Source organism: Heptranchias perlo, chromosome 16, assembly GCF_035084215.1.
Source record: "Heptranchias perlo isolate sHepPer1 chromosome 16, sHepPer1.hap1, whole genome shotgun sequence".
In the NCBI taxonomy this organism is placed as follows: domain Eukaryota; kingdom Metazoa; phylum Chordata; class Chondrichthyes; order Hexanchiformes; family Hexanchidae; genus Heptranchias; species Heptranchias perlo.
In genome coordinates this window covers 39,498,516-39,516,468 of record NC_090340.1, presented here as the reverse complement: position 1 = coordinate 39,516,468, position 17,953 = coordinate 39,498,516, and the positions used below count along the sequence as shown (strand labels likewise).

General features: G+C 38.2%; 1 protein-coding gene across 1 annotated transcript in view; it reads left to right on the top strand.

The window, feature by feature from the left end:
• Nucleotides 1-17,953, top strand: part of ankrd27 (ankyrin repeat domain 27 (VPS9 domain)) — a 94,127-nt gene that overhangs the window by 26,216 nt on the left and 49,958 nt on the right. The window contains exons 5-12 of the mRNA XM_067997990.1: nucleotides 1,407-1,564; nucleotides 5,342-5,401; nucleotides 5,553-5,606; nucleotides 5,714-5,779; nucleotides 6,074-6,150; nucleotides 9,546-9,667; nucleotides 11,465-11,543; nucleotides 16,819-16,951. Of these exons, the coding sequence (XP_067854091.1) occupies nucleotides 1,407-1,564; nucleotides 5,342-5,401; nucleotides 5,553-5,606; nucleotides 5,714-5,779; nucleotides 6,074-6,150; nucleotides 9,546-9,667; nucleotides 11,465-11,543; nucleotides 16,819-16,951 (749 nt within the window). The remainder of the gene's footprint in view (nucleotides 1-1,406; nucleotides 1,565-5,341; nucleotides 5,402-5,552; nucleotides 5,607-5,713; nucleotides 5,780-6,073; nucleotides 6,151-9,545; nucleotides 9,668-11,464; nucleotides 11,544-16,818; nucleotides 16,952-17,953) is intronic.

Here is a 17,953-nt window from a genome sequence, read left to right as displayed (position 1 = left end):
AAGTCATAGTACAACATGAAACCAAAAGTGATCAGGTTGCCATGAAAGAAAATGGAGATAGAAACTTTTTCAAAATGGAAGATAAGGATGAGTTCAACATTTATTTAAAGGTAATGTTAAATTATGAGCTTTTCCTTAAATTGTCGGAATATGACATTAGAATAATATATAGAAGCTTTAGATACAGAACTAGCAGCTGAAAAACACTTTTTACATCAGGGACACTGTTTGTAAACGTGGAAGCTTCCTGCATGTGATGGTGCAATACAATAAACATGGCTTGGAATGTATTCACTGGTCCATTGAACTAGTCACACTCCCAATGTCCCTAATCCATTGCTAAATTTGTGGGTCTGAGACCAGCAGTACTATCTTGTGCTGAGCTATAATACAGAATCTTTGCTAGCATCGGGGCATACCCTTCAAGTATTTGGCAAGGCGTTGTATGTTGGAGCACTGATAACAGCACTACCATACATAACAACTGCCAGCATTTTAGTGGTTAGCATGTCTGTGTTTGCCAAAAAAATCAGCATGGACCAGGCACTTGTCCCCTAAGTGCCACTCCTACCTGAGTTCTGCTACTAGTGGAAGGGATTCTAGCCACTGCATACTGTAGGTGAGAATTCTCTGGAAAACAGGAGTTCCTGCCCACAATATGGCATCTCTTCTATTGGTGGCAGAACTCAGATAGGAGTGGGGTAAAGGGAGGAAGTTGATGTAAGGAAAGAGTATGATGAAAATGGATGGTAATGTGGGAGAGAAGGAAAGGCTAAATTGATTGCAGTGAAGGGGAATGGCAAGGGGAGAATGGATGACCATGAAGGGGGCAGATCTGGAAGCAGTGATTTGGGGTATGGAAGGAAAGAGACTGCCAGCATTAGTGGGGGGAAGAAGAGTGCCAGCTTGGGAGCAGGGGGAATGAGGAGGAAGAATAGTGCCAACTTGAGTGGCGAAGTGCCAGCTTGAACTATGTTGGAGGGGGACGAGAATACCAGGTTAAATTTAAGGTGGGAGGCTGTAAAAGTACCAAGATGAGCTGGGAAGGTTGGAGGAGGAGAGTGTCTCCTATGAAAGGGTGGGGAGTTGGATGTGGTATAGGTACAGGCTTACCCCTATCATCCTGAATATGGACAAATCATCTTGGGATATCACTTAGCAGGCCAATTGTTCTGCTCTCACAGCTGGAGAATTCTGTGGCACTGGAAGGTATTTGTTGTGTCAATGTATCTTTGCAACAGACATGTTATTTCTTGATTTTTGCCTCTTTGTTTCTGTAGTGAGAAGTCTATGCTGTTATATAGCTACAGCGACTATAGTACTAAATCAAAGTTCAATTAATGCATGATATTGTATATTTGGTGCATTTTACATGGATACTACTGTGCTAACTATCTTTTTTCCAGATGAAAATCCTTCTCCTCCTGTAGATTCTTACTGCCTGAAAAACTTCGAGGATGCTAAAGAGTTTTTGGGTCGACAGTTATTCAAAGTTGATAAGTACATTGGGGCTTTCCGAACCTCCTTTAAAGAGCTCGAAATGAAAAGCCTACGGCATCATATAGTTAGTAACTTTTGTGTATTTGTGTTGCATTTCCTATTGTGAGATTGGTAAGGTTTATTTTGCAGGTGCACTATAAAGGATAGTTTGAGGGGTGAAGGAAATATTTCTCTTTCTTTCTTGCATTGGGCTGGACTGTGCTGCTGTAGGAAGATCATAAGGTTCATCAGGGGAAAATGTTGTAGCTATGTACATGTGAGATGCCATTTGACTTCTCCATTTTCTGCTAAGCTAGGTGTGAGTTTTGTCGCACTCTGTCACTTCCTATCTTTGTTTACCATTGCATATTCTTTATTCTCCTTTCTTTTCTCTCTTTTTATATCTATCTAATCTATCTATGTTTTGAAATGTAATAATTTTAAAGGAACAACTGTGCAGAAACTGCTAGAAGCCCAAGAAAAATATTCCCCCAATTCAGCTGACTGAAAATACTGATGCATCCGTGGAAATTAGGTTCACTGCACTTGTTCAGATTGTACAATCCGCATTTAGCTAATAGGTATTTGGGAGAGGTTGCTGCCTTCAAATAAAAACTTTATTAAAGTCATTATATTTATCCAAGGAATTGTCTTTTAATCTTGTTACTGTGAAATATGTATTTGTATGAACTTTTTTATTTTGTTCAAAATCTGATGAACATTAGAAATTTCCATTACTCAGGGAAAAATAGCAGCTGATCTTTTTTCAGAAAGCATTTTGATTGATTTGAGGGGGGAGAGATAATATAGCACCACATGATGGAGTAATAGCATCCCATGACACTTCATTGCTCAGATTAAAATGGGAAAGCTTATCTAGGGAATCATGACCGCTAACTGTTGACATTCTAATACTCTGAGATGTTGGTCAGTTTTCAAGGAAAAAAGCAACCAATGTGCAGATTTAAAAAAATTAATTATTTCACATGCTGCACATTATGTTCAATACTCACAATCTAGTTATTTTGTTTGCCTTGTTTTTCATCCTGTATCTGGAAGCTGTGTGTTAAATTTAATGTTGCCCCTTTTTCAATTTTTAAAAACGTATGTGTATTGGTGGATTAAATGTCTCTTTCCTTGGTGGTAATGGTGATATAAGGATAGATTTTAAAATTGGTGTTCTCGCCTGTGATCTCAATTTTTGCAAAAGAGCTTTTTTAAAAAAAAAATCCAACTGGGTTTTTGATGTAAATCACTAGTAAGATATGATGGCAAAGAAAGGGTGTTCAAATTTCTGTGATATTACTGTAGATTTTATAGTAAATAATCTGTAGTTCATTACAAGGAAATTGCACGCCCAGCAATATTTGATATGCTGCACATTATGTTCAATACTTGCATTATATCAAATTATTCTACTTTTTTATATATTCTATCTATGTTACATAAATACATTTTATTATGCAGGTTTATATATTTCATGTTAATTTATTTTAATTTGTATATCTCTTCTTAAACCTCCAGAATAATTTTAAAAACCTAATGCACAATTTTATCCCCATTTCCAATTATTTGTTAATTTCAATACAATTTCTATCTAGCACCATAATAAATCATTCTCCATTATACTCTTCCTGTTATTGATATATCGTCTAACTTTCCATGGGCAATGCCACAGAAGATCTACTGGTAATAAATTCAAAGTCTTGCCCATAAAACATACTTCCTGTATGCATTCGCATTTACAACTATCGTGCTTCATACATCAACATTTAGGACGTGTTGACATTCAGCTGTCACACTTGATTGATTCAAAGCAAAAGAGCAACAAATCAGAACTGAAGAATGGGAATGTATGAATCAAAAGCAAGATAAGAGCCTAGACTTGGAGATGACATTTTTGCCCAGACTGTGATTCGGATAGTTTAAAGCTAGATTCTTCAGGCTCAGCACGTTCAGTGTGTACAATTTCCCAGGATGCATCAGTAACATGTAGTCAACCCAATTGGAAGTGTTTCTGTTTGCTTCTTAATAGGATCTGTTTTAAAAAACTTTGAAGAAAAGCTAAAGGACAAATTTGAGAATTTTTAAAACAGGTTTTCTGTATCTTGATGTAGGTTTGTTTCTGTGTGACTGAGAGAAAACAGATCCACTTTAAATTTGATACTGTACTGATTACACATAGTTGTAGCTTTTGTTTATATTTGCATTATAAATTATCTTTTTTTCAGTGGACTAGTCCAGTTATGTCTATCCTTAATAGTTTTAGTTTGTGTTTTTGAAAATTATTTGAATACAAACTGGATGACACATTTGAGTAGGTTTTCAACTAAACGTTTTATTAAAGGTATTCATCTATTTTACTTCAGCAAGCATTTAAGCTGAGAGACTGATCGAGAAAGAGGTAGAGTGACAGTATCTTTCCTCATCCCAATTTGAGCTCTTTTTTTTTGTCTCAAAATTTAAAAAAAATGAATTTTAAAAGCTTTTCAGGCAATCAGAAAGGCATTGTTAATTGTCAGCTATTTGTTTGATGGTTAGAAAGTGTAAAGATTCTAATTAATGGCAGCTGTGACACAGACATGGAAACAAGCCCCACATACAGATGTCTAGGACCTAATCACCAAAATAGTGAATTCAATATTTACAGCAATATCTTAAAAACTTGCAAACCCAGGACTTCCATTTCCTTACCCCCCACCCCCCCACCCGCCCTAGGGTGGGGATCCCGTGGTTTGGTAGAACTGAGAGAAACTTGCTTTTATATGTCTGCCTGTATTGTCTTTTGTACCCTATGTCCTCCATGATCCTCTCTGGGAGCTTGACCGTTCTTTTCAAAATTGGCAGCAATTTTTCAATCTGTGTCTGAATGCCAGATTCTTTTTTAAAAAAAAAAGTAATGGATGTCTACATAACTGTAATGTAATTAAGGGGTTCAAATAACTTGGATCATGGGAGCACAGCGAGAGTCGTTCAAGCGTGTCATCCAAATCTTAGATTAGGTTACGCCCTTCAATCACTCCATTCTGTTATCACTTGTAATTCAATCTCTTTTATTTTGTTTGCCTTGTTTTTCATCCTGTATCTGGAAACTGTGTGTTGAATTCAATGTTGCGTCTTTTTTTCAGTTTTTTAAAAAAAGTATGTGTATTGGTGGATTAAATGTCTGTCTCCTTGGTGGTAATGGTGATATAAGGATAGATTTTAAAATTGGTGTACTCGCCTGTGATCTCAATTTTTGCAAAAAAAAAGCTGCTTTTTAAAAAAAAATCCAACCAGGTTTTTGATTTAAATCACAAGCGAGATATGATGGCAAAGAAAGGGTGTTAAAATTTCTGTGATATTACTGTAGATTTTATAGTAAATAATCTGTAGTTCATTACAAGGAAATTGCACACAATAATTTGATCAGTGTTTGAAAATGCAGCATTATGACTTAGCCAAATGCTGTACAAAACAGTGGGGATAACCTCCCAAAATACTTAAATATATAAATCAACTGGGTTGCAGCCAGCCTTCCCCCTTCAGTGTGTAAGTGACAATGGAGAGTTTTCTGCTAATGTTTGAGCTAGGGCAACAATTTCTGAAAGCTGAAAATTAACATAAAAGCATTGTAGCGTCTCAAATAGAAGTTGAAAGATGTTTTGAATGGTACAGGCACAGAGTAATATTACTTGCAAATTAAGTAGCAGTCTGATCTGAAGTATTGAACTGAACCTGCATGTGTTCAACTCCCCAGTGCATTTCTACTAGTTATCTACTGTTACTTAAAACCGCTCGCATCAACATGGTCTTTGTAAACTGGACTGTCAAGTTAATTTAAAAACTTGTGTAATGGATTTATTATATCTTTAAAAAACAGGATGAAGTAAATGCACTCTATACAAAATGCCTTCAGTATCTTCTGAGAGACTCACGATTGGTAAGTTATTATTCTTTCCCCTCGCCCTTCCACAACCCTGCAGATTTTAAGATTTTATTGGGAAAAGTTAAAAATTGCACATGTGGTTTAAACTGTTCATCAGTAACTGACAAATGTATTTTTCTTCTTTGGGGAAATGACCTGCATTTAGAAAATCTTGGTCAAGCAGGAGGTGCAAATGGCATTACTGAAACAAGCTGTTGAAGTATGTAAACAAGTTCTTCTAATTTCATCTTTAGAATCGCTTTTCATAATTTGGTAATAGTTAGTAGAATGCTGAGACTATTATTTGTGTTATAATTAACCCTGCAGATGTATGTACTTCATGGTATCCATGATCAGATCTTTAAGAGTGTGGGAACTATAGAGGCCAGTCAGGTATGACCTACTCACTTTGTCTTTCTTTTTGACGCTATTGCAATTTTACATGTGGAACAACTTGATAAAGTTGGTATGATTTTTATTTGGATCCAATATTTAAAAAAAAACTTTTGATCTCATGTAATTGTTAAATTTTCCTTACTTTCAACAAATGCTTAAGGCAAAAGTGCATTGACATTTTAAACTCTGACCAGCAATTTTTTTAAGATAAGAAAATGTTTGCATTAACTGTACTTCAGTGTTAAGAATGTTACCACTCCTTACCAGTTTGTGCTGCCTGGTTATTTGCAGGATGCTGCTTTTAATAAAACCACCCGAGGTTTACAAGATCTTCAGCTAAAAGATTTAGGAATCCAGTCTCAATTCAGGTGAAATCCTAATCTCGCTCTTCTTCTCTCTATAGCTCTATCTATCGATCTTCTGTGGGTATTATTAAGGGTGCTACTGACAAACAACATTTGTGCTACATCTAATTAACCTTGTTACTTGCTTTACTTGAATATTCAGCTCTCGGTACAAATGTGACTGCTGCCTGAAAACAGAAACTCACTATTAATAGTTGTAAATAATTTTCTCAGCAACTATTACATATGTTATTTTTGTTGTAGAGGTGTCCTTTCACCTTTGAGACCCCACTTTGAATGTGGCTGAAGCTGGTGAAGGCCCCTCGTTTGTGCCAGCTGAATAGGTCTTGAGTGTAATGAGCTTGGGCAGATGTGGGCCTTGTAATTTCAATAAAAGTAAACTTGTCAATGTGTAGTGAATGGGAGCTCTGATTTAATAATGGAATGCAAGTTTATATGCATAGTCCTCCCGCACTGAGTTTTTGATTTGTGATGTGCTGCTACGAGGTGGGGTCAGTCACCAAAGACATCAGCTGATTTTTAAGAGTCATGATGTGGAGATGCCAATGATGGACTGGGGTGGACAAATGTAAGGAATCTTACAACACCAGGTTATAGTCCAACAATTTTATTTTAAAATCACAAGCTTTCGGAGATTATCCCCTTCGTCAGGTGGATGAGTGGAAGGTTCTCAAATCGCATATCTTATATTAGGCTGGGACAGCATCACACCAATCAAAAGGTGTCGTCGTTGTTCAAACAGGCCAGTCACGGAGAACAGCACGTCCCAGTACACTGGATATACATTGTGTCAATTACACAGACAGGCAGAAAGAGACCCAAATGCCATTTGGGTCTCTTTTTTTCTTTCTGTTTGTGTAATTGACACAATGTATATCCAGTGTACTGGGACGTGCTGTTCTCCGTGACTGGCCTGTTTGAACAACGACGACACCTTTTGATTGGTGTGATGCTGTCCCAGCCTAATATAAGATATGCGATTTGAGAACCTTCCACTCATTCACCTGACGAAGGGGATAATCTCCGAAAGCTTGTGATTTTTAAGAGTGGTATTGGTAGAGGTTTCGGAGAAGGTCACCCATCCTTATGGTACAAGGAAACCACAGGAGAAAAAGGAGGAATTCTGAGCTAGCCAATAGAATCTTTTATATTTCCATGACCAAGATGTACTTAACAACAATTGCATGTTACAAGTATTTCTAGTTACAATATCATCAAAACAAAAGTACATATGTGCACACAATATTTCAATATTAATCCTTTTCAAGGACAATAGGAGTATTTTTGTACCCAAAATAATTACAAATTTTCATTTCCATGGAAGTAATGAATTCTGATTCTGCAGATTTCCACATTTATGTAACATTTACCTTAATCTGTAAACATTTACTATAGTGTATTTTGAAATAGTCAAAGGAAATTTGGTATTTACAGATGCCTTCCCTCAATCTACACTATCCTGTGTGACGAGATCAAGACAGACAACAGATATTTCCATAGTTGTTGTCAGTGCTGTTGTTTTGTAGATATGAAGGGAAGGGAAGGAAAGGAATCACCCTGTTCCCATAAATGCTCTCAGTTGGGCAATGGTCATTGTTAAATTTCATGATATTTGTAAGCAATAGCAAATTGTGAAATTAGTTGACTTGTGAAAATTTCCTTATTTGACAGGTAATTATATTTCTGGAATATATATTGAGAAAATGGATCTTTGTTGAAAAGAGTTAGATGACTCCAAGGCCCTTCTTTCATTATTTTACTTGCGTTAGGAAAGCTACAGAAAGTGTTCATGAGCGACAACGGAATTTTCTGAAAAAATGATGGTGTGTGAATGATACATGCCACTATTAATGTCCAAATCGGCCAGCAACTTGTGGCGAGGAAGACAAACATCTTGAATTGTGAATCCCCACAAGTTGCTGGACAATTTGCGCCGCTTCGCTGTTAGCTTTGCGAAAATGGCATCTCACCCTGTGAGTTTCATGAAGTTGCTGCATTTGCACATTAATCATAGAATCATTACAGCACATAACGAAGCCATTCGGTCCATCGAGCCTGTGCCGGCTCTTTCAAGTGCAATCCAGTTAGTCCCATGCCCCCAATTGCCCATTAAATTCGCCACAAAGTTAAGTCTAGTAATTAATGGGTATGTACCCTTTTAACGATGTGATAATTGTTAATGGCTGCCAGTCATTAACAATTATCACATTGTTAAAAGGCTGCTCTTTGGCCCAGAAAGTGAACAATTAAGTATGGAGTCTCATTCCTTCAGGTAGTTAGTTGTTGGAGATTTTAAAAATGTCAAATTTTAAAATGTTTTTTTCTTTGTCCTTTTTCCCCCTCTCTCCTCTTAATCCAATTTTTCTTTCCCCCTCTTTATTTCTCTTTCTGTACCTGATTTGACATTGAATTCACCCATTCTAATTCACCCTCCTTCTTCTCAGTCCTTCCTCCATTTTATTTCTCAATCCTTTAACCTCATTAGTGAAGAAGATACACTGTTGGTTCTGTCATTTACCAAGGTCCCAGATGCCCTGTGGCCCTTGCTGCACCATTATCAGCTCTCCAGTAACTTACAGAGCAAAAAGAATTTGAGCTGAAGGGTGCAGGAAAAAGTCTAACTAACCAGGCATGTTGTGAGATGCCCTGCTCCAGCAAATTCCGGCCCATTAATAACACAACAGATGAATGGGGCATTTGTTAAGGTGTATAAGGCATTACAATTGTGAAGTGTGACCACATACTACCCAAATGTTAATAGTGAAATAATTGGGACACGTTGCAATTTGAAAGGAATAATAACTTTTGAATAAGGGGCTATTGGAAATACATTGTCTGTCATCTCTGCTAGTAAAAGAGTAACTCTTCTCTGATTGATTAACTCTAGCTCTTGAAGTGGTATGATACAAATATTAATTTATTATTATTAATGTGTTCATATGAAATTCCTCTGTCCACCATTTTAGCAACAGTTTAAAATAATGCATTAGTTATTAATAGTGTGTGATTTCAGTAGAAAATGGTGAATTCAATCACCTATAGAAAACTTGTTTTTCCTTGTTCTTCAATGTCTGTGTAAGATGCAGAACAGCCTTTCAGTGAAATTAATTTTGTATGAAAATGCTGGTAGCCTTTAGTTACATGAAATAGTGCAACAAAGAATGTTTCATAACTTTTCTGACTTGCAGGAATGGGCTTGATGGCCGACTCGCCTGCTAAGTGGTTATGGTGTGAATGTGAACCAAAACTGGAGTCTAATAGTTTTTAAAAAGTACTGTAGTACCATTGACCGTCATATTATTCCTCTATTTTCAACCCAATAAAATATTACAATAGTGTAGTGGAAATAATGTAAGAAACAATGCTCTAAGCTGATGACTATTTGTTTAATATTTCAGTATTAATATACCTCGTGCCAAACGGGAGTTGAGTCAGCTGAACCGATGCACTAGTCCACAGCAGAAGCTGATCTGCTTACGAAATGTGGTACATGCGATCATGCAGTCCCCAAGCCAAAGAGGTCAGCAATTTAGGAATGGTTGGGAAAAAAAGCGGTGTTAATGCTTTGCTTCATAGTTTTATTTTACTCCCTCCCCCATCCCCCTCTCCCCCTATATTTACATAATCTACTATAGCTATAAAAATATGAAGCACGAGGACTCCCAAATAGTGACCCGGAATTTCCTGCAATGGCGATATTGGTGAACAGCGTCATAAGTTAGATCATTGTGTGCCCTGATCTTCCAGTGGCGAATTTATGCCTCAATTTGCTGGAAAACTGATTAGAATATGCCACAGCGATCAAAGTGGCGAATCAGAACCAATGACTTGTATCTGCAGGGAGATGGAGACCAGCGTTCCCCACCGCATGAACTTTGGTGTCAGGGGTCTGTACATAATTAGCATTCTCCCTGCATTAATAAATGAAGCTGTCACCATGGGATCTGAAAAATGCAACTGTTTGATTAGTTTGGATTTGACATGTCCCAATTGGAAAGCAAGAACCAATATTTACAGTGAATCTGCAGAGTAGTACATAGTGGGGCACTATCCAAGCTAAATGCCACTTTTTGTTTTTCAGTATTTACAATACAAATGCTATTACAGTGACATTTCATTGAACTTATTCCACTCATCTAGATATAAACAATAAGAAAGAAATACACATTTATATTTACACAGGTTCTGAATAGTTCATTTTTATGTGTGTGCACAAGGATGTCAAGCTGAATTTGATACTTCACGTGCTGCAGTATATTTCATTAGATTTTTAAAAAAAACTGATACACCTATCAAAAAATCAATTCTTAGCAAGTAACATAAGATTAAACCGCAAATTTAATCGTTATCCTATATTTACAAACTTACAAATATGCGTTTAGTCTGGTGCTGTAATCCGTGCATTCTGACATCAGAACCGTACCCATTCCTATAACGCACCCACCTTATTTCACACGTTGTCATTGGTTGTGGGCAAGAGCAATTAATAAATAAATGAGTTAATGGGAAACTTGTATTTCATTTAGTCAAATTAGACCTGGATAATTGGAATAAATGGTAAAGAAAACATTACAAAAGGTATGCCAGTAAGTGTGTTATTGCTAGCATGTTAGTGGTTTTCCCACCAATGGAATGTACTATTAACACTAGAACGACAACATTAGCATGCATTGTTTCAAAATTAATATGCTGCAGCTTTAAGGTTTATTCTTCAGAATAGTAATAGCCAACGAACCTTTGGTTTCCGAGACTGAGCAAACATTCAGAAATCAACCAGAACTAATAGTATTTGCAAATGCTAATTACATAATTTACTTTTATCATTATCACTGGGAGAAGTTTATGTTTAAAAAAAAAATTAATTCCAAGTTTTTTTTTAAAACATCTCCACATTTTGCGCGAACGGATGATTCCTGTGATTATAACAAACATCCTGAGCCCACTTTGCAACGGTCTAATGGCAGTGGCAATCACAGTAGCATAAATTCAGCAAATTCGTGATCATCATTGATTTTAATGGGGAGGGAGGAAGGGGGGTGTTGGTGAAACTACGATTAACTGTTCAACTGTTTTGATGAGGGAAATGGTGAAGTGGTGCAACAGGTCCAGGAAAATATGGCGTGACGTAAATAATGGCGTCAGCCACTTGCGCCGTAATTTCCTGGGCCTTTGCACTGTAAAACGAGCTGAACGATGTACATGTGCCCTTACAATTGTGCGAGTCTCCAAAAATACTGGCCCAGAATTTCCTCGGACTCTGCAGTGTAGTTATGAAACATGATTGTTTGTTTGTCAGAAATATGTTTTCTATTTTCAGTTAATTTACAATCTATGTCTGCTGATGATCTGCTGCCTGTTCTGCTTTATTTACTGGTCAAAACAGAAATCCCTAACTGGTAAGTTTATGAATATTCAAACTAAAATCGTGATCTGTCAGTGTTAACAAGTTTGGGGAGTAAAACATTGCATATTTCATGACTGTTTATTTAGATCCTTGTACTGAAATCCTTGCACTTAAATTCTCCATATGTTTTCTGGAAAAATATATTCTTTATTTTGCAAGTTACTTTTTTTTGCATCTCTGACCTAAGATATTGTGTAAATATTCCCTTGCATATTTGTATCTCCGGTGCCACATGTACATTGTTCATGACTGATTCTTACTTGCAATATAGTGAACTGACCCCTCTGTAATGCTGAGATTTTTTAAATGTTAGGAATTTTGACATTTGAGTTAACAGAAGCAGAGACAAAACTGATATGAAGCATAACAAAACTTATTAAATGCAGAAAGTGACTTTTTAAAACAATGTTCTTCAATATAATAATGGCTTGCTCATGGTGCATAACAGACAAAGCAGTTTAAAAGGTTTTGTCCCTTTTCTCGTTAATGCCAAATTTTTGAGAAGTCTTTCTACTTCTAACTGAAATGAAACATCCATACATTTCAACTTTTGATGGATGTCTGTTTATATCGTGGGGTAGACAAATGCTGAATCCTGCACAACACCCTCAATGTGTCTAAAGTATTGTACTGAAAATTCACAGTATGTAGCTTATAATAATGGAAGAATATCACATGAATCTTCCATCCAACCCTTTCCCCCATCCCTTTTTACCAGTCCAAGAATTAGATAGACATAAAACTGTAGATGACAAATGTTCATATATTAGGTCTAAATTGGATTTGGACCATACTCAATCTGAAGTATTGATCATTGACCGCACCAGATCGTCAATAGTAGAATCATAGAATGGTTACAGCACAGAAGGAAGCCCATCGAGCCTGTGCTGGCACTCTACAAGAGCAATCCAGTTAGTCCTACTCCCCTGCCCTTTCCCCATAGCCCTGCAAATTTTTTCCCTTCAAGTACTTGTCCAATTCTCTTTTGAAAGCCATGATTGAATCTGCCTCCATCACCCATTCAGGCAGTGCATTGCAGATCATAACCACTTGCTGTGTAAAAGTTTTTCTTCATGTTGCCTTTGGTTCTTTTGCCAGTCACCTTCAATCTATGTCCTCTGGTTCTTGACCCTTCTGCCAATGGGAAGAGTTTCTCTCTAGCTACTCTGTCTAGGCCCCTCATTATTTTATACACCTCTATCAAATATCCTCTCCGCCTTCTCTGCTCTAAGGCGAACAACCTCAGCTTCTCCAGTCTCTCCATGGAACTGAAGTCCCTCATCCTTGGAACTATTCTAGTAAATTCTCTAAGGCCTTCGCATCCTTCCTAAAGTGCAGTTCCCAGAATTGGACACAATACTCCAGTTGTGATCGATCCAGTGTTTTATAAAGGTTCATCATAACCTCCTTGCTTTTGTACCCTATGCCTCTAGTTATAAAGCCCAGGATCCTGTATGCTTTCTTAACCTCTTTCTCACCCTGCCCTGCCACCTTCAATGACCTGAGCACATATATCCCCAGGTCTTTCTGTTCCTGCACCCACTTTAGAATTGTACCCTTTAGTTTACATTGCCTCTCCTTGTTCTTCCTATCAAAATGTATCACTTCACACTTCTGCGTTAAATTTCATCTGCTACATGTCTGCCCATTCCAACAACCTGTTCATGTCCTCTTGAAGTCTATCACTATCTTCCTCACTGTTCACTACCCTCCCAAGTTTTGTGTCATCTGCAAATTTTGAAATTGTGCGCTGTACACCCAAGTCCAAGTCATTAATATATATCAAGAAAAGCAGTGGTCCTCGTACCGACCCCTGGGGAACATCACTGTATACCTCCCTCTGGTCCGAAAAACAACCATTCACCACTACTGTTTCCTATCTCTTGGCCAATTTCGCATCCATGCTGTTACTGTCTGTTTTATTCCATCGACTTCAACTTTGCTGACAAGCCTATTATGTGGCACTTAATCAAACGCCTTTTGGAAGTGCATATATACCACATCAACCATATTGTCCTTATCAATCCTTTCTGTTACCTCATCAAAAAAACTCAATCAAGTTAGTTAAACACAATTTGCCTTCAACGAATCCGTGCTGGCTTTTCTTAATTAATCCACACTTGTCCAAGTTTTCGTTAATTTTGTCCCGCATTATCATTTCTAAAAGCTTCCCAACCACTGAGGTTAAACTGACCTATTTGTAGTTGCTGGGTTTATCCTTACAACCTTTTTTGAACAAGAGTGTAACATTTGCAATTCTCCAATCCTCTGGCACCACTCCCGTATCTAAGGTTGATTGGAAAATTATGGCCAGTACCTTCGCAATTTCCACCCTTACTTCCCTCAGCAACCTAAGATGCGTCCCATTGGACCCGGTGACTTATCTACTTTAAGTACATCCAGCCTTTCTAGTACCTCTTCTTTATCAATTTTTAGCCCATCCAGTATCTCAACTACCTTCTCTTTTAATGTGACTTTGGCAGCATCATCTTCCTTGGTAAAGCAAATGCCAAGTACTCATTTAGTACCTCGGCAATGCCCTCTTCCTCCATGAGTAGGTCTCCTTTTTGGTTCCTAATAGGCCCCACCCCGCCTCTTACTACCGTTTACTATTTATATGCCTATAGAAGACTTTTGGATTCCCTTTTTATGTTAATTGCCAGTCTAAAATCATACTCTCTCTTTGCTGCTCTTATTTCCTTTTTCACTTCCCCTCTGAACTTTCTATATTCAGCCTGGTTCTCACTTGTATTATCAACCTGACATCTGTCACATGCCCCCTTTTTCGGCTTCATCTTACACTCTATCTCTTTCGTCATCCAGGGAGCTCTGGCTTTGTTCGCCCTACCTTTCCCCCTCGTGGGAATGTACCTAGACTGTACCCGAACCATCACCTCTTTAAAGGCCGCCCCTTGTTCGATTACAGTTTTGCCTGCCAATCTTTGATTCCAATTTACCCGGGCCAGATCTGTTCTCAACCCACTGAAATTGGCCCTCCTCCAATTAAGTATTTTTACTCTAGATTGCTCCTTGTCCTTTTCCATAACTAATCTAAACCTTATGATACTATGATCACTGTTCCCTAAATGTTCCCCCACTGATACTTGCTCCACTTGATCCACCTCATTGCCCAGAACCAGATCCAGCAATGCCTCCTTCATCGTTGGGCTGGAAACATACTGATCAAGGAAGCTCTCCTGAACACACTTCAGAAATTCTTCCCCCTCTCTGCCCTTTACCCTATTACTATCCTAATCTATATTAGGATAATTGAAGTCCCTATTTATCACTACACTAATTTCCCTGCAAATTTGCTCCTCTATATCCTTCCCACTAGTTGGTGGCTTATAGAATACACCCAGTAGTGTAATGGCACCCCTATTGTTTCTTAACTCTAACCAAATAGATTCTGTCCTTTGACCCCTCCAGGACATCCTCTCTCTCTCTCCATCACTGCAATATTCTCCTTAATCAATATTGCCACCCCCCCACCCCTTCTTTCCTTCCCTATCTTTCCTGAGCCACAATACAATGCTGAAGTTTAACAGCTCTTGCCAAAGACATCAAAGATCGAGGACGCAGAGATGTTTTTACTAATACTACTTTTATTTAATTACCTTTTGTGATCAACGGTATCACGAGGTTAAATAAAGGTGAATTGATTCTTAATATAAATGAACAGAATCTAACTCATAATAAGCAGAACAGTAACTTAATTGTAAGCTTCACAATATTTCAGCATTAGCTGGGTTTTGCTGATCATTATATTCAAATCTACTAAGACTCCTGGATCTCTTTCAACTTTATCCTTAAGTATTTTGTTACCCTTTCTGAAAATGGGTAACACGCTAACCTGTTTCCAATCTACAGCTGTTTTAATTCTGATGACTTGCAGCACATAGTGTGAAAATCAAAGTCCAAATTGGATTGCCGACCTGAAATGACACACATTGGATCTATCATAGGGCTTTCTGTAAAGAGAAGAGGAACATTCAATTCTTGCTTAGATTTATGAAAACTGTGTTATGGATGGGAAGCAAGTTAATTCACATATCTTGGAGAAGACAGAAGTCTTCATCAGATAGATTTGAGATGCAAAACAAAAACCTCAAAGGAAAAAAAAATCTGGGATAGAATATCAGTTTTGAGTGTTGACTTGCAGCTCACTCTGTTTTGAAATTGAAGTGAGTTTTAATATCCATAGAAAGCAGTTAATTTTTGATCAGCAAGGGAGTCAAAGGATATGGGAAAAGGCGGGGAAGTGGAGTTGAGGTAAAAATCAGATCAGCCATGATCTCATTAAATGGCAGAGCAGGCTCAAAGGGCCAAATGGCCTACTTCTGCTCCTATCATATGGTCTTATTGAGTGCCATATTTGTCAGCTTGGCTCATTCTTTTGCCTCTGAGTCAGGCTTGTGGATTCAAGCCATATTCTTGGAGTGGTTCACATAATCCAAGTTGACATTTTAGTACAGTTCTGAAGGAGTGCTACATTATCTTTCAGATGAGGTTTAGACCGAGGCTCCGTCCGCCCATTTAGATGGACTTAAAAAAAAAAAAAAAAAAATCCCATGGCACTATTCGAAGAAGAGCAAAGAGTTCTCCCTATGTCCTGGTTAACATTCTTCCCTAAACCACCATCACCAAAAATAGATTAACTGGTCATTCATCTCATTTGCTGTTTCGGATCTTGTGTGCTAATTATCTGACGTTTGTGCCTGCAGAGTAACAGTAACTCTGTTTCTTCTCCCAGTGGGTCATGAATCTTTGGAATTCTTTACCCCAAAAAGCTGTGGTGGCTGAGTCATTGAATACATTCAAGGCTGAGTTAGACAAATTTTTGATCAGCAAGGGAGTCAAAGGATATGGGGAAAGGGCGGGGAAGTGGAGTTGAGGTAAAAATCAGATCAGCCATGATCTTGTTAAATGGCGGAGCAGGCTCGAGGAGCTGAATGGCCTACTCCTGCTCCTATCTCTTATGGTTAACCCTACTTTAAAAGCAATTCATTGGTTGTGAAGATCTTTGGGCTGTGATAAGGTTCTACATAAATCCTTCCCTATAGTCCGGTGATGTGTGTTTCATGACTGCTTTTGGCTGTGTTTTTATGATGGTACTGTTAAGTTATTTATAAAACATTAAAAGTATTAAACTGCTTCAAAGCTGTTGTGCGAATAGGTGTTGCATTGGTTGAAACATACAATCAGTATCTTGTATGCAATAGCAAAAGTATTATAAAATGTTTATATCAATATTTTTCTCATTACAGGATGGCCAATCTCAGTTATATCAAGAATTTTAGATTTTGCAGTGCAGTAAAAGATGAGCTGGGATATTGTCTAACTTCCTTCGAGGCTGCAGTAGAGTATATTCATCAGGGCAACCTGACTCTTGGTCGGCCTGTAAGAACCCTTATACATTATTGAAAGATCTCTCAATATCCATGGGTTTCATTTTTGTACTCTTCTGCTCAGCACAGGGGAGATAATCAGAGAGCGAGATAATGATTGATTGAGTCAAATCCAATTTTGGCAAATATTTTTCCCCAATAGTGAGCTTAGATTGTGTGTACAGTCAGTATGAAGAACAGGTGGTGACAACAGAAATACATCACAGCAGCAGGGGGAACGGGTGGCGGTGGCATCCACAATTGATAGATTGATAGCCACACTGGACCTGGGAGTTATGGCTGGGAAGACCAAGGCTTGAGCTAATCATGTAGTTAACACAGCCAATCAGACACAAGTCTCCAGGAGGCCCAAAACTGTGAGTAATCATGGCAGGAATCAGTCTGGTAAGTAGATGAAATAGTGCTGAAAATGCTGTTAAAAGTAGCATTTTGTTGTGTGACAGCTAGGCTGGTGAAAATAGTGTGGCAGAATAGGCATGACACTTGGTGAAATCTATGATTGGGTGCATTTTTGCATGGAAGCTGTAAATCATCGCCTTAGGGAGCCAATTTTTTTTTAAAAGCCCAGGATACAGAGGAAGATGATAGAGAAAATATTCCCGATAGCAGTTAGATTGGAGGTAGGCTGTAGGAACTGCAGGTGAGTTGGAGAGCTGAGTTGGTTGGTAGCATTGGGAAAGTAGTCCTTAGGGTTGTGGTAGCTGGTGGGGAGTGCACATATCTGGGAGTACCTAGGACAAAGGGTGGGAGGGGGGATTGAGGGATTTGGGAGGCTGGTGTTTGGATACATGGGGAAGGAGGTACTCTGACACTCCTCCTCCATTCTTGCTAGACCAGTGTACAACACTATTGGAGTGTGGGAGTTCTGGAAGAGGAGAGGGCTTGGTGTTGTGATGGGGAGGTTAGATTTGGGTATGTGGGAATACTGGCGGGGTGAGGGGGGTGTTAATAAAAGGGCAATGATGGGGATTTCTCCGGGGAAGACCAGCAGTGG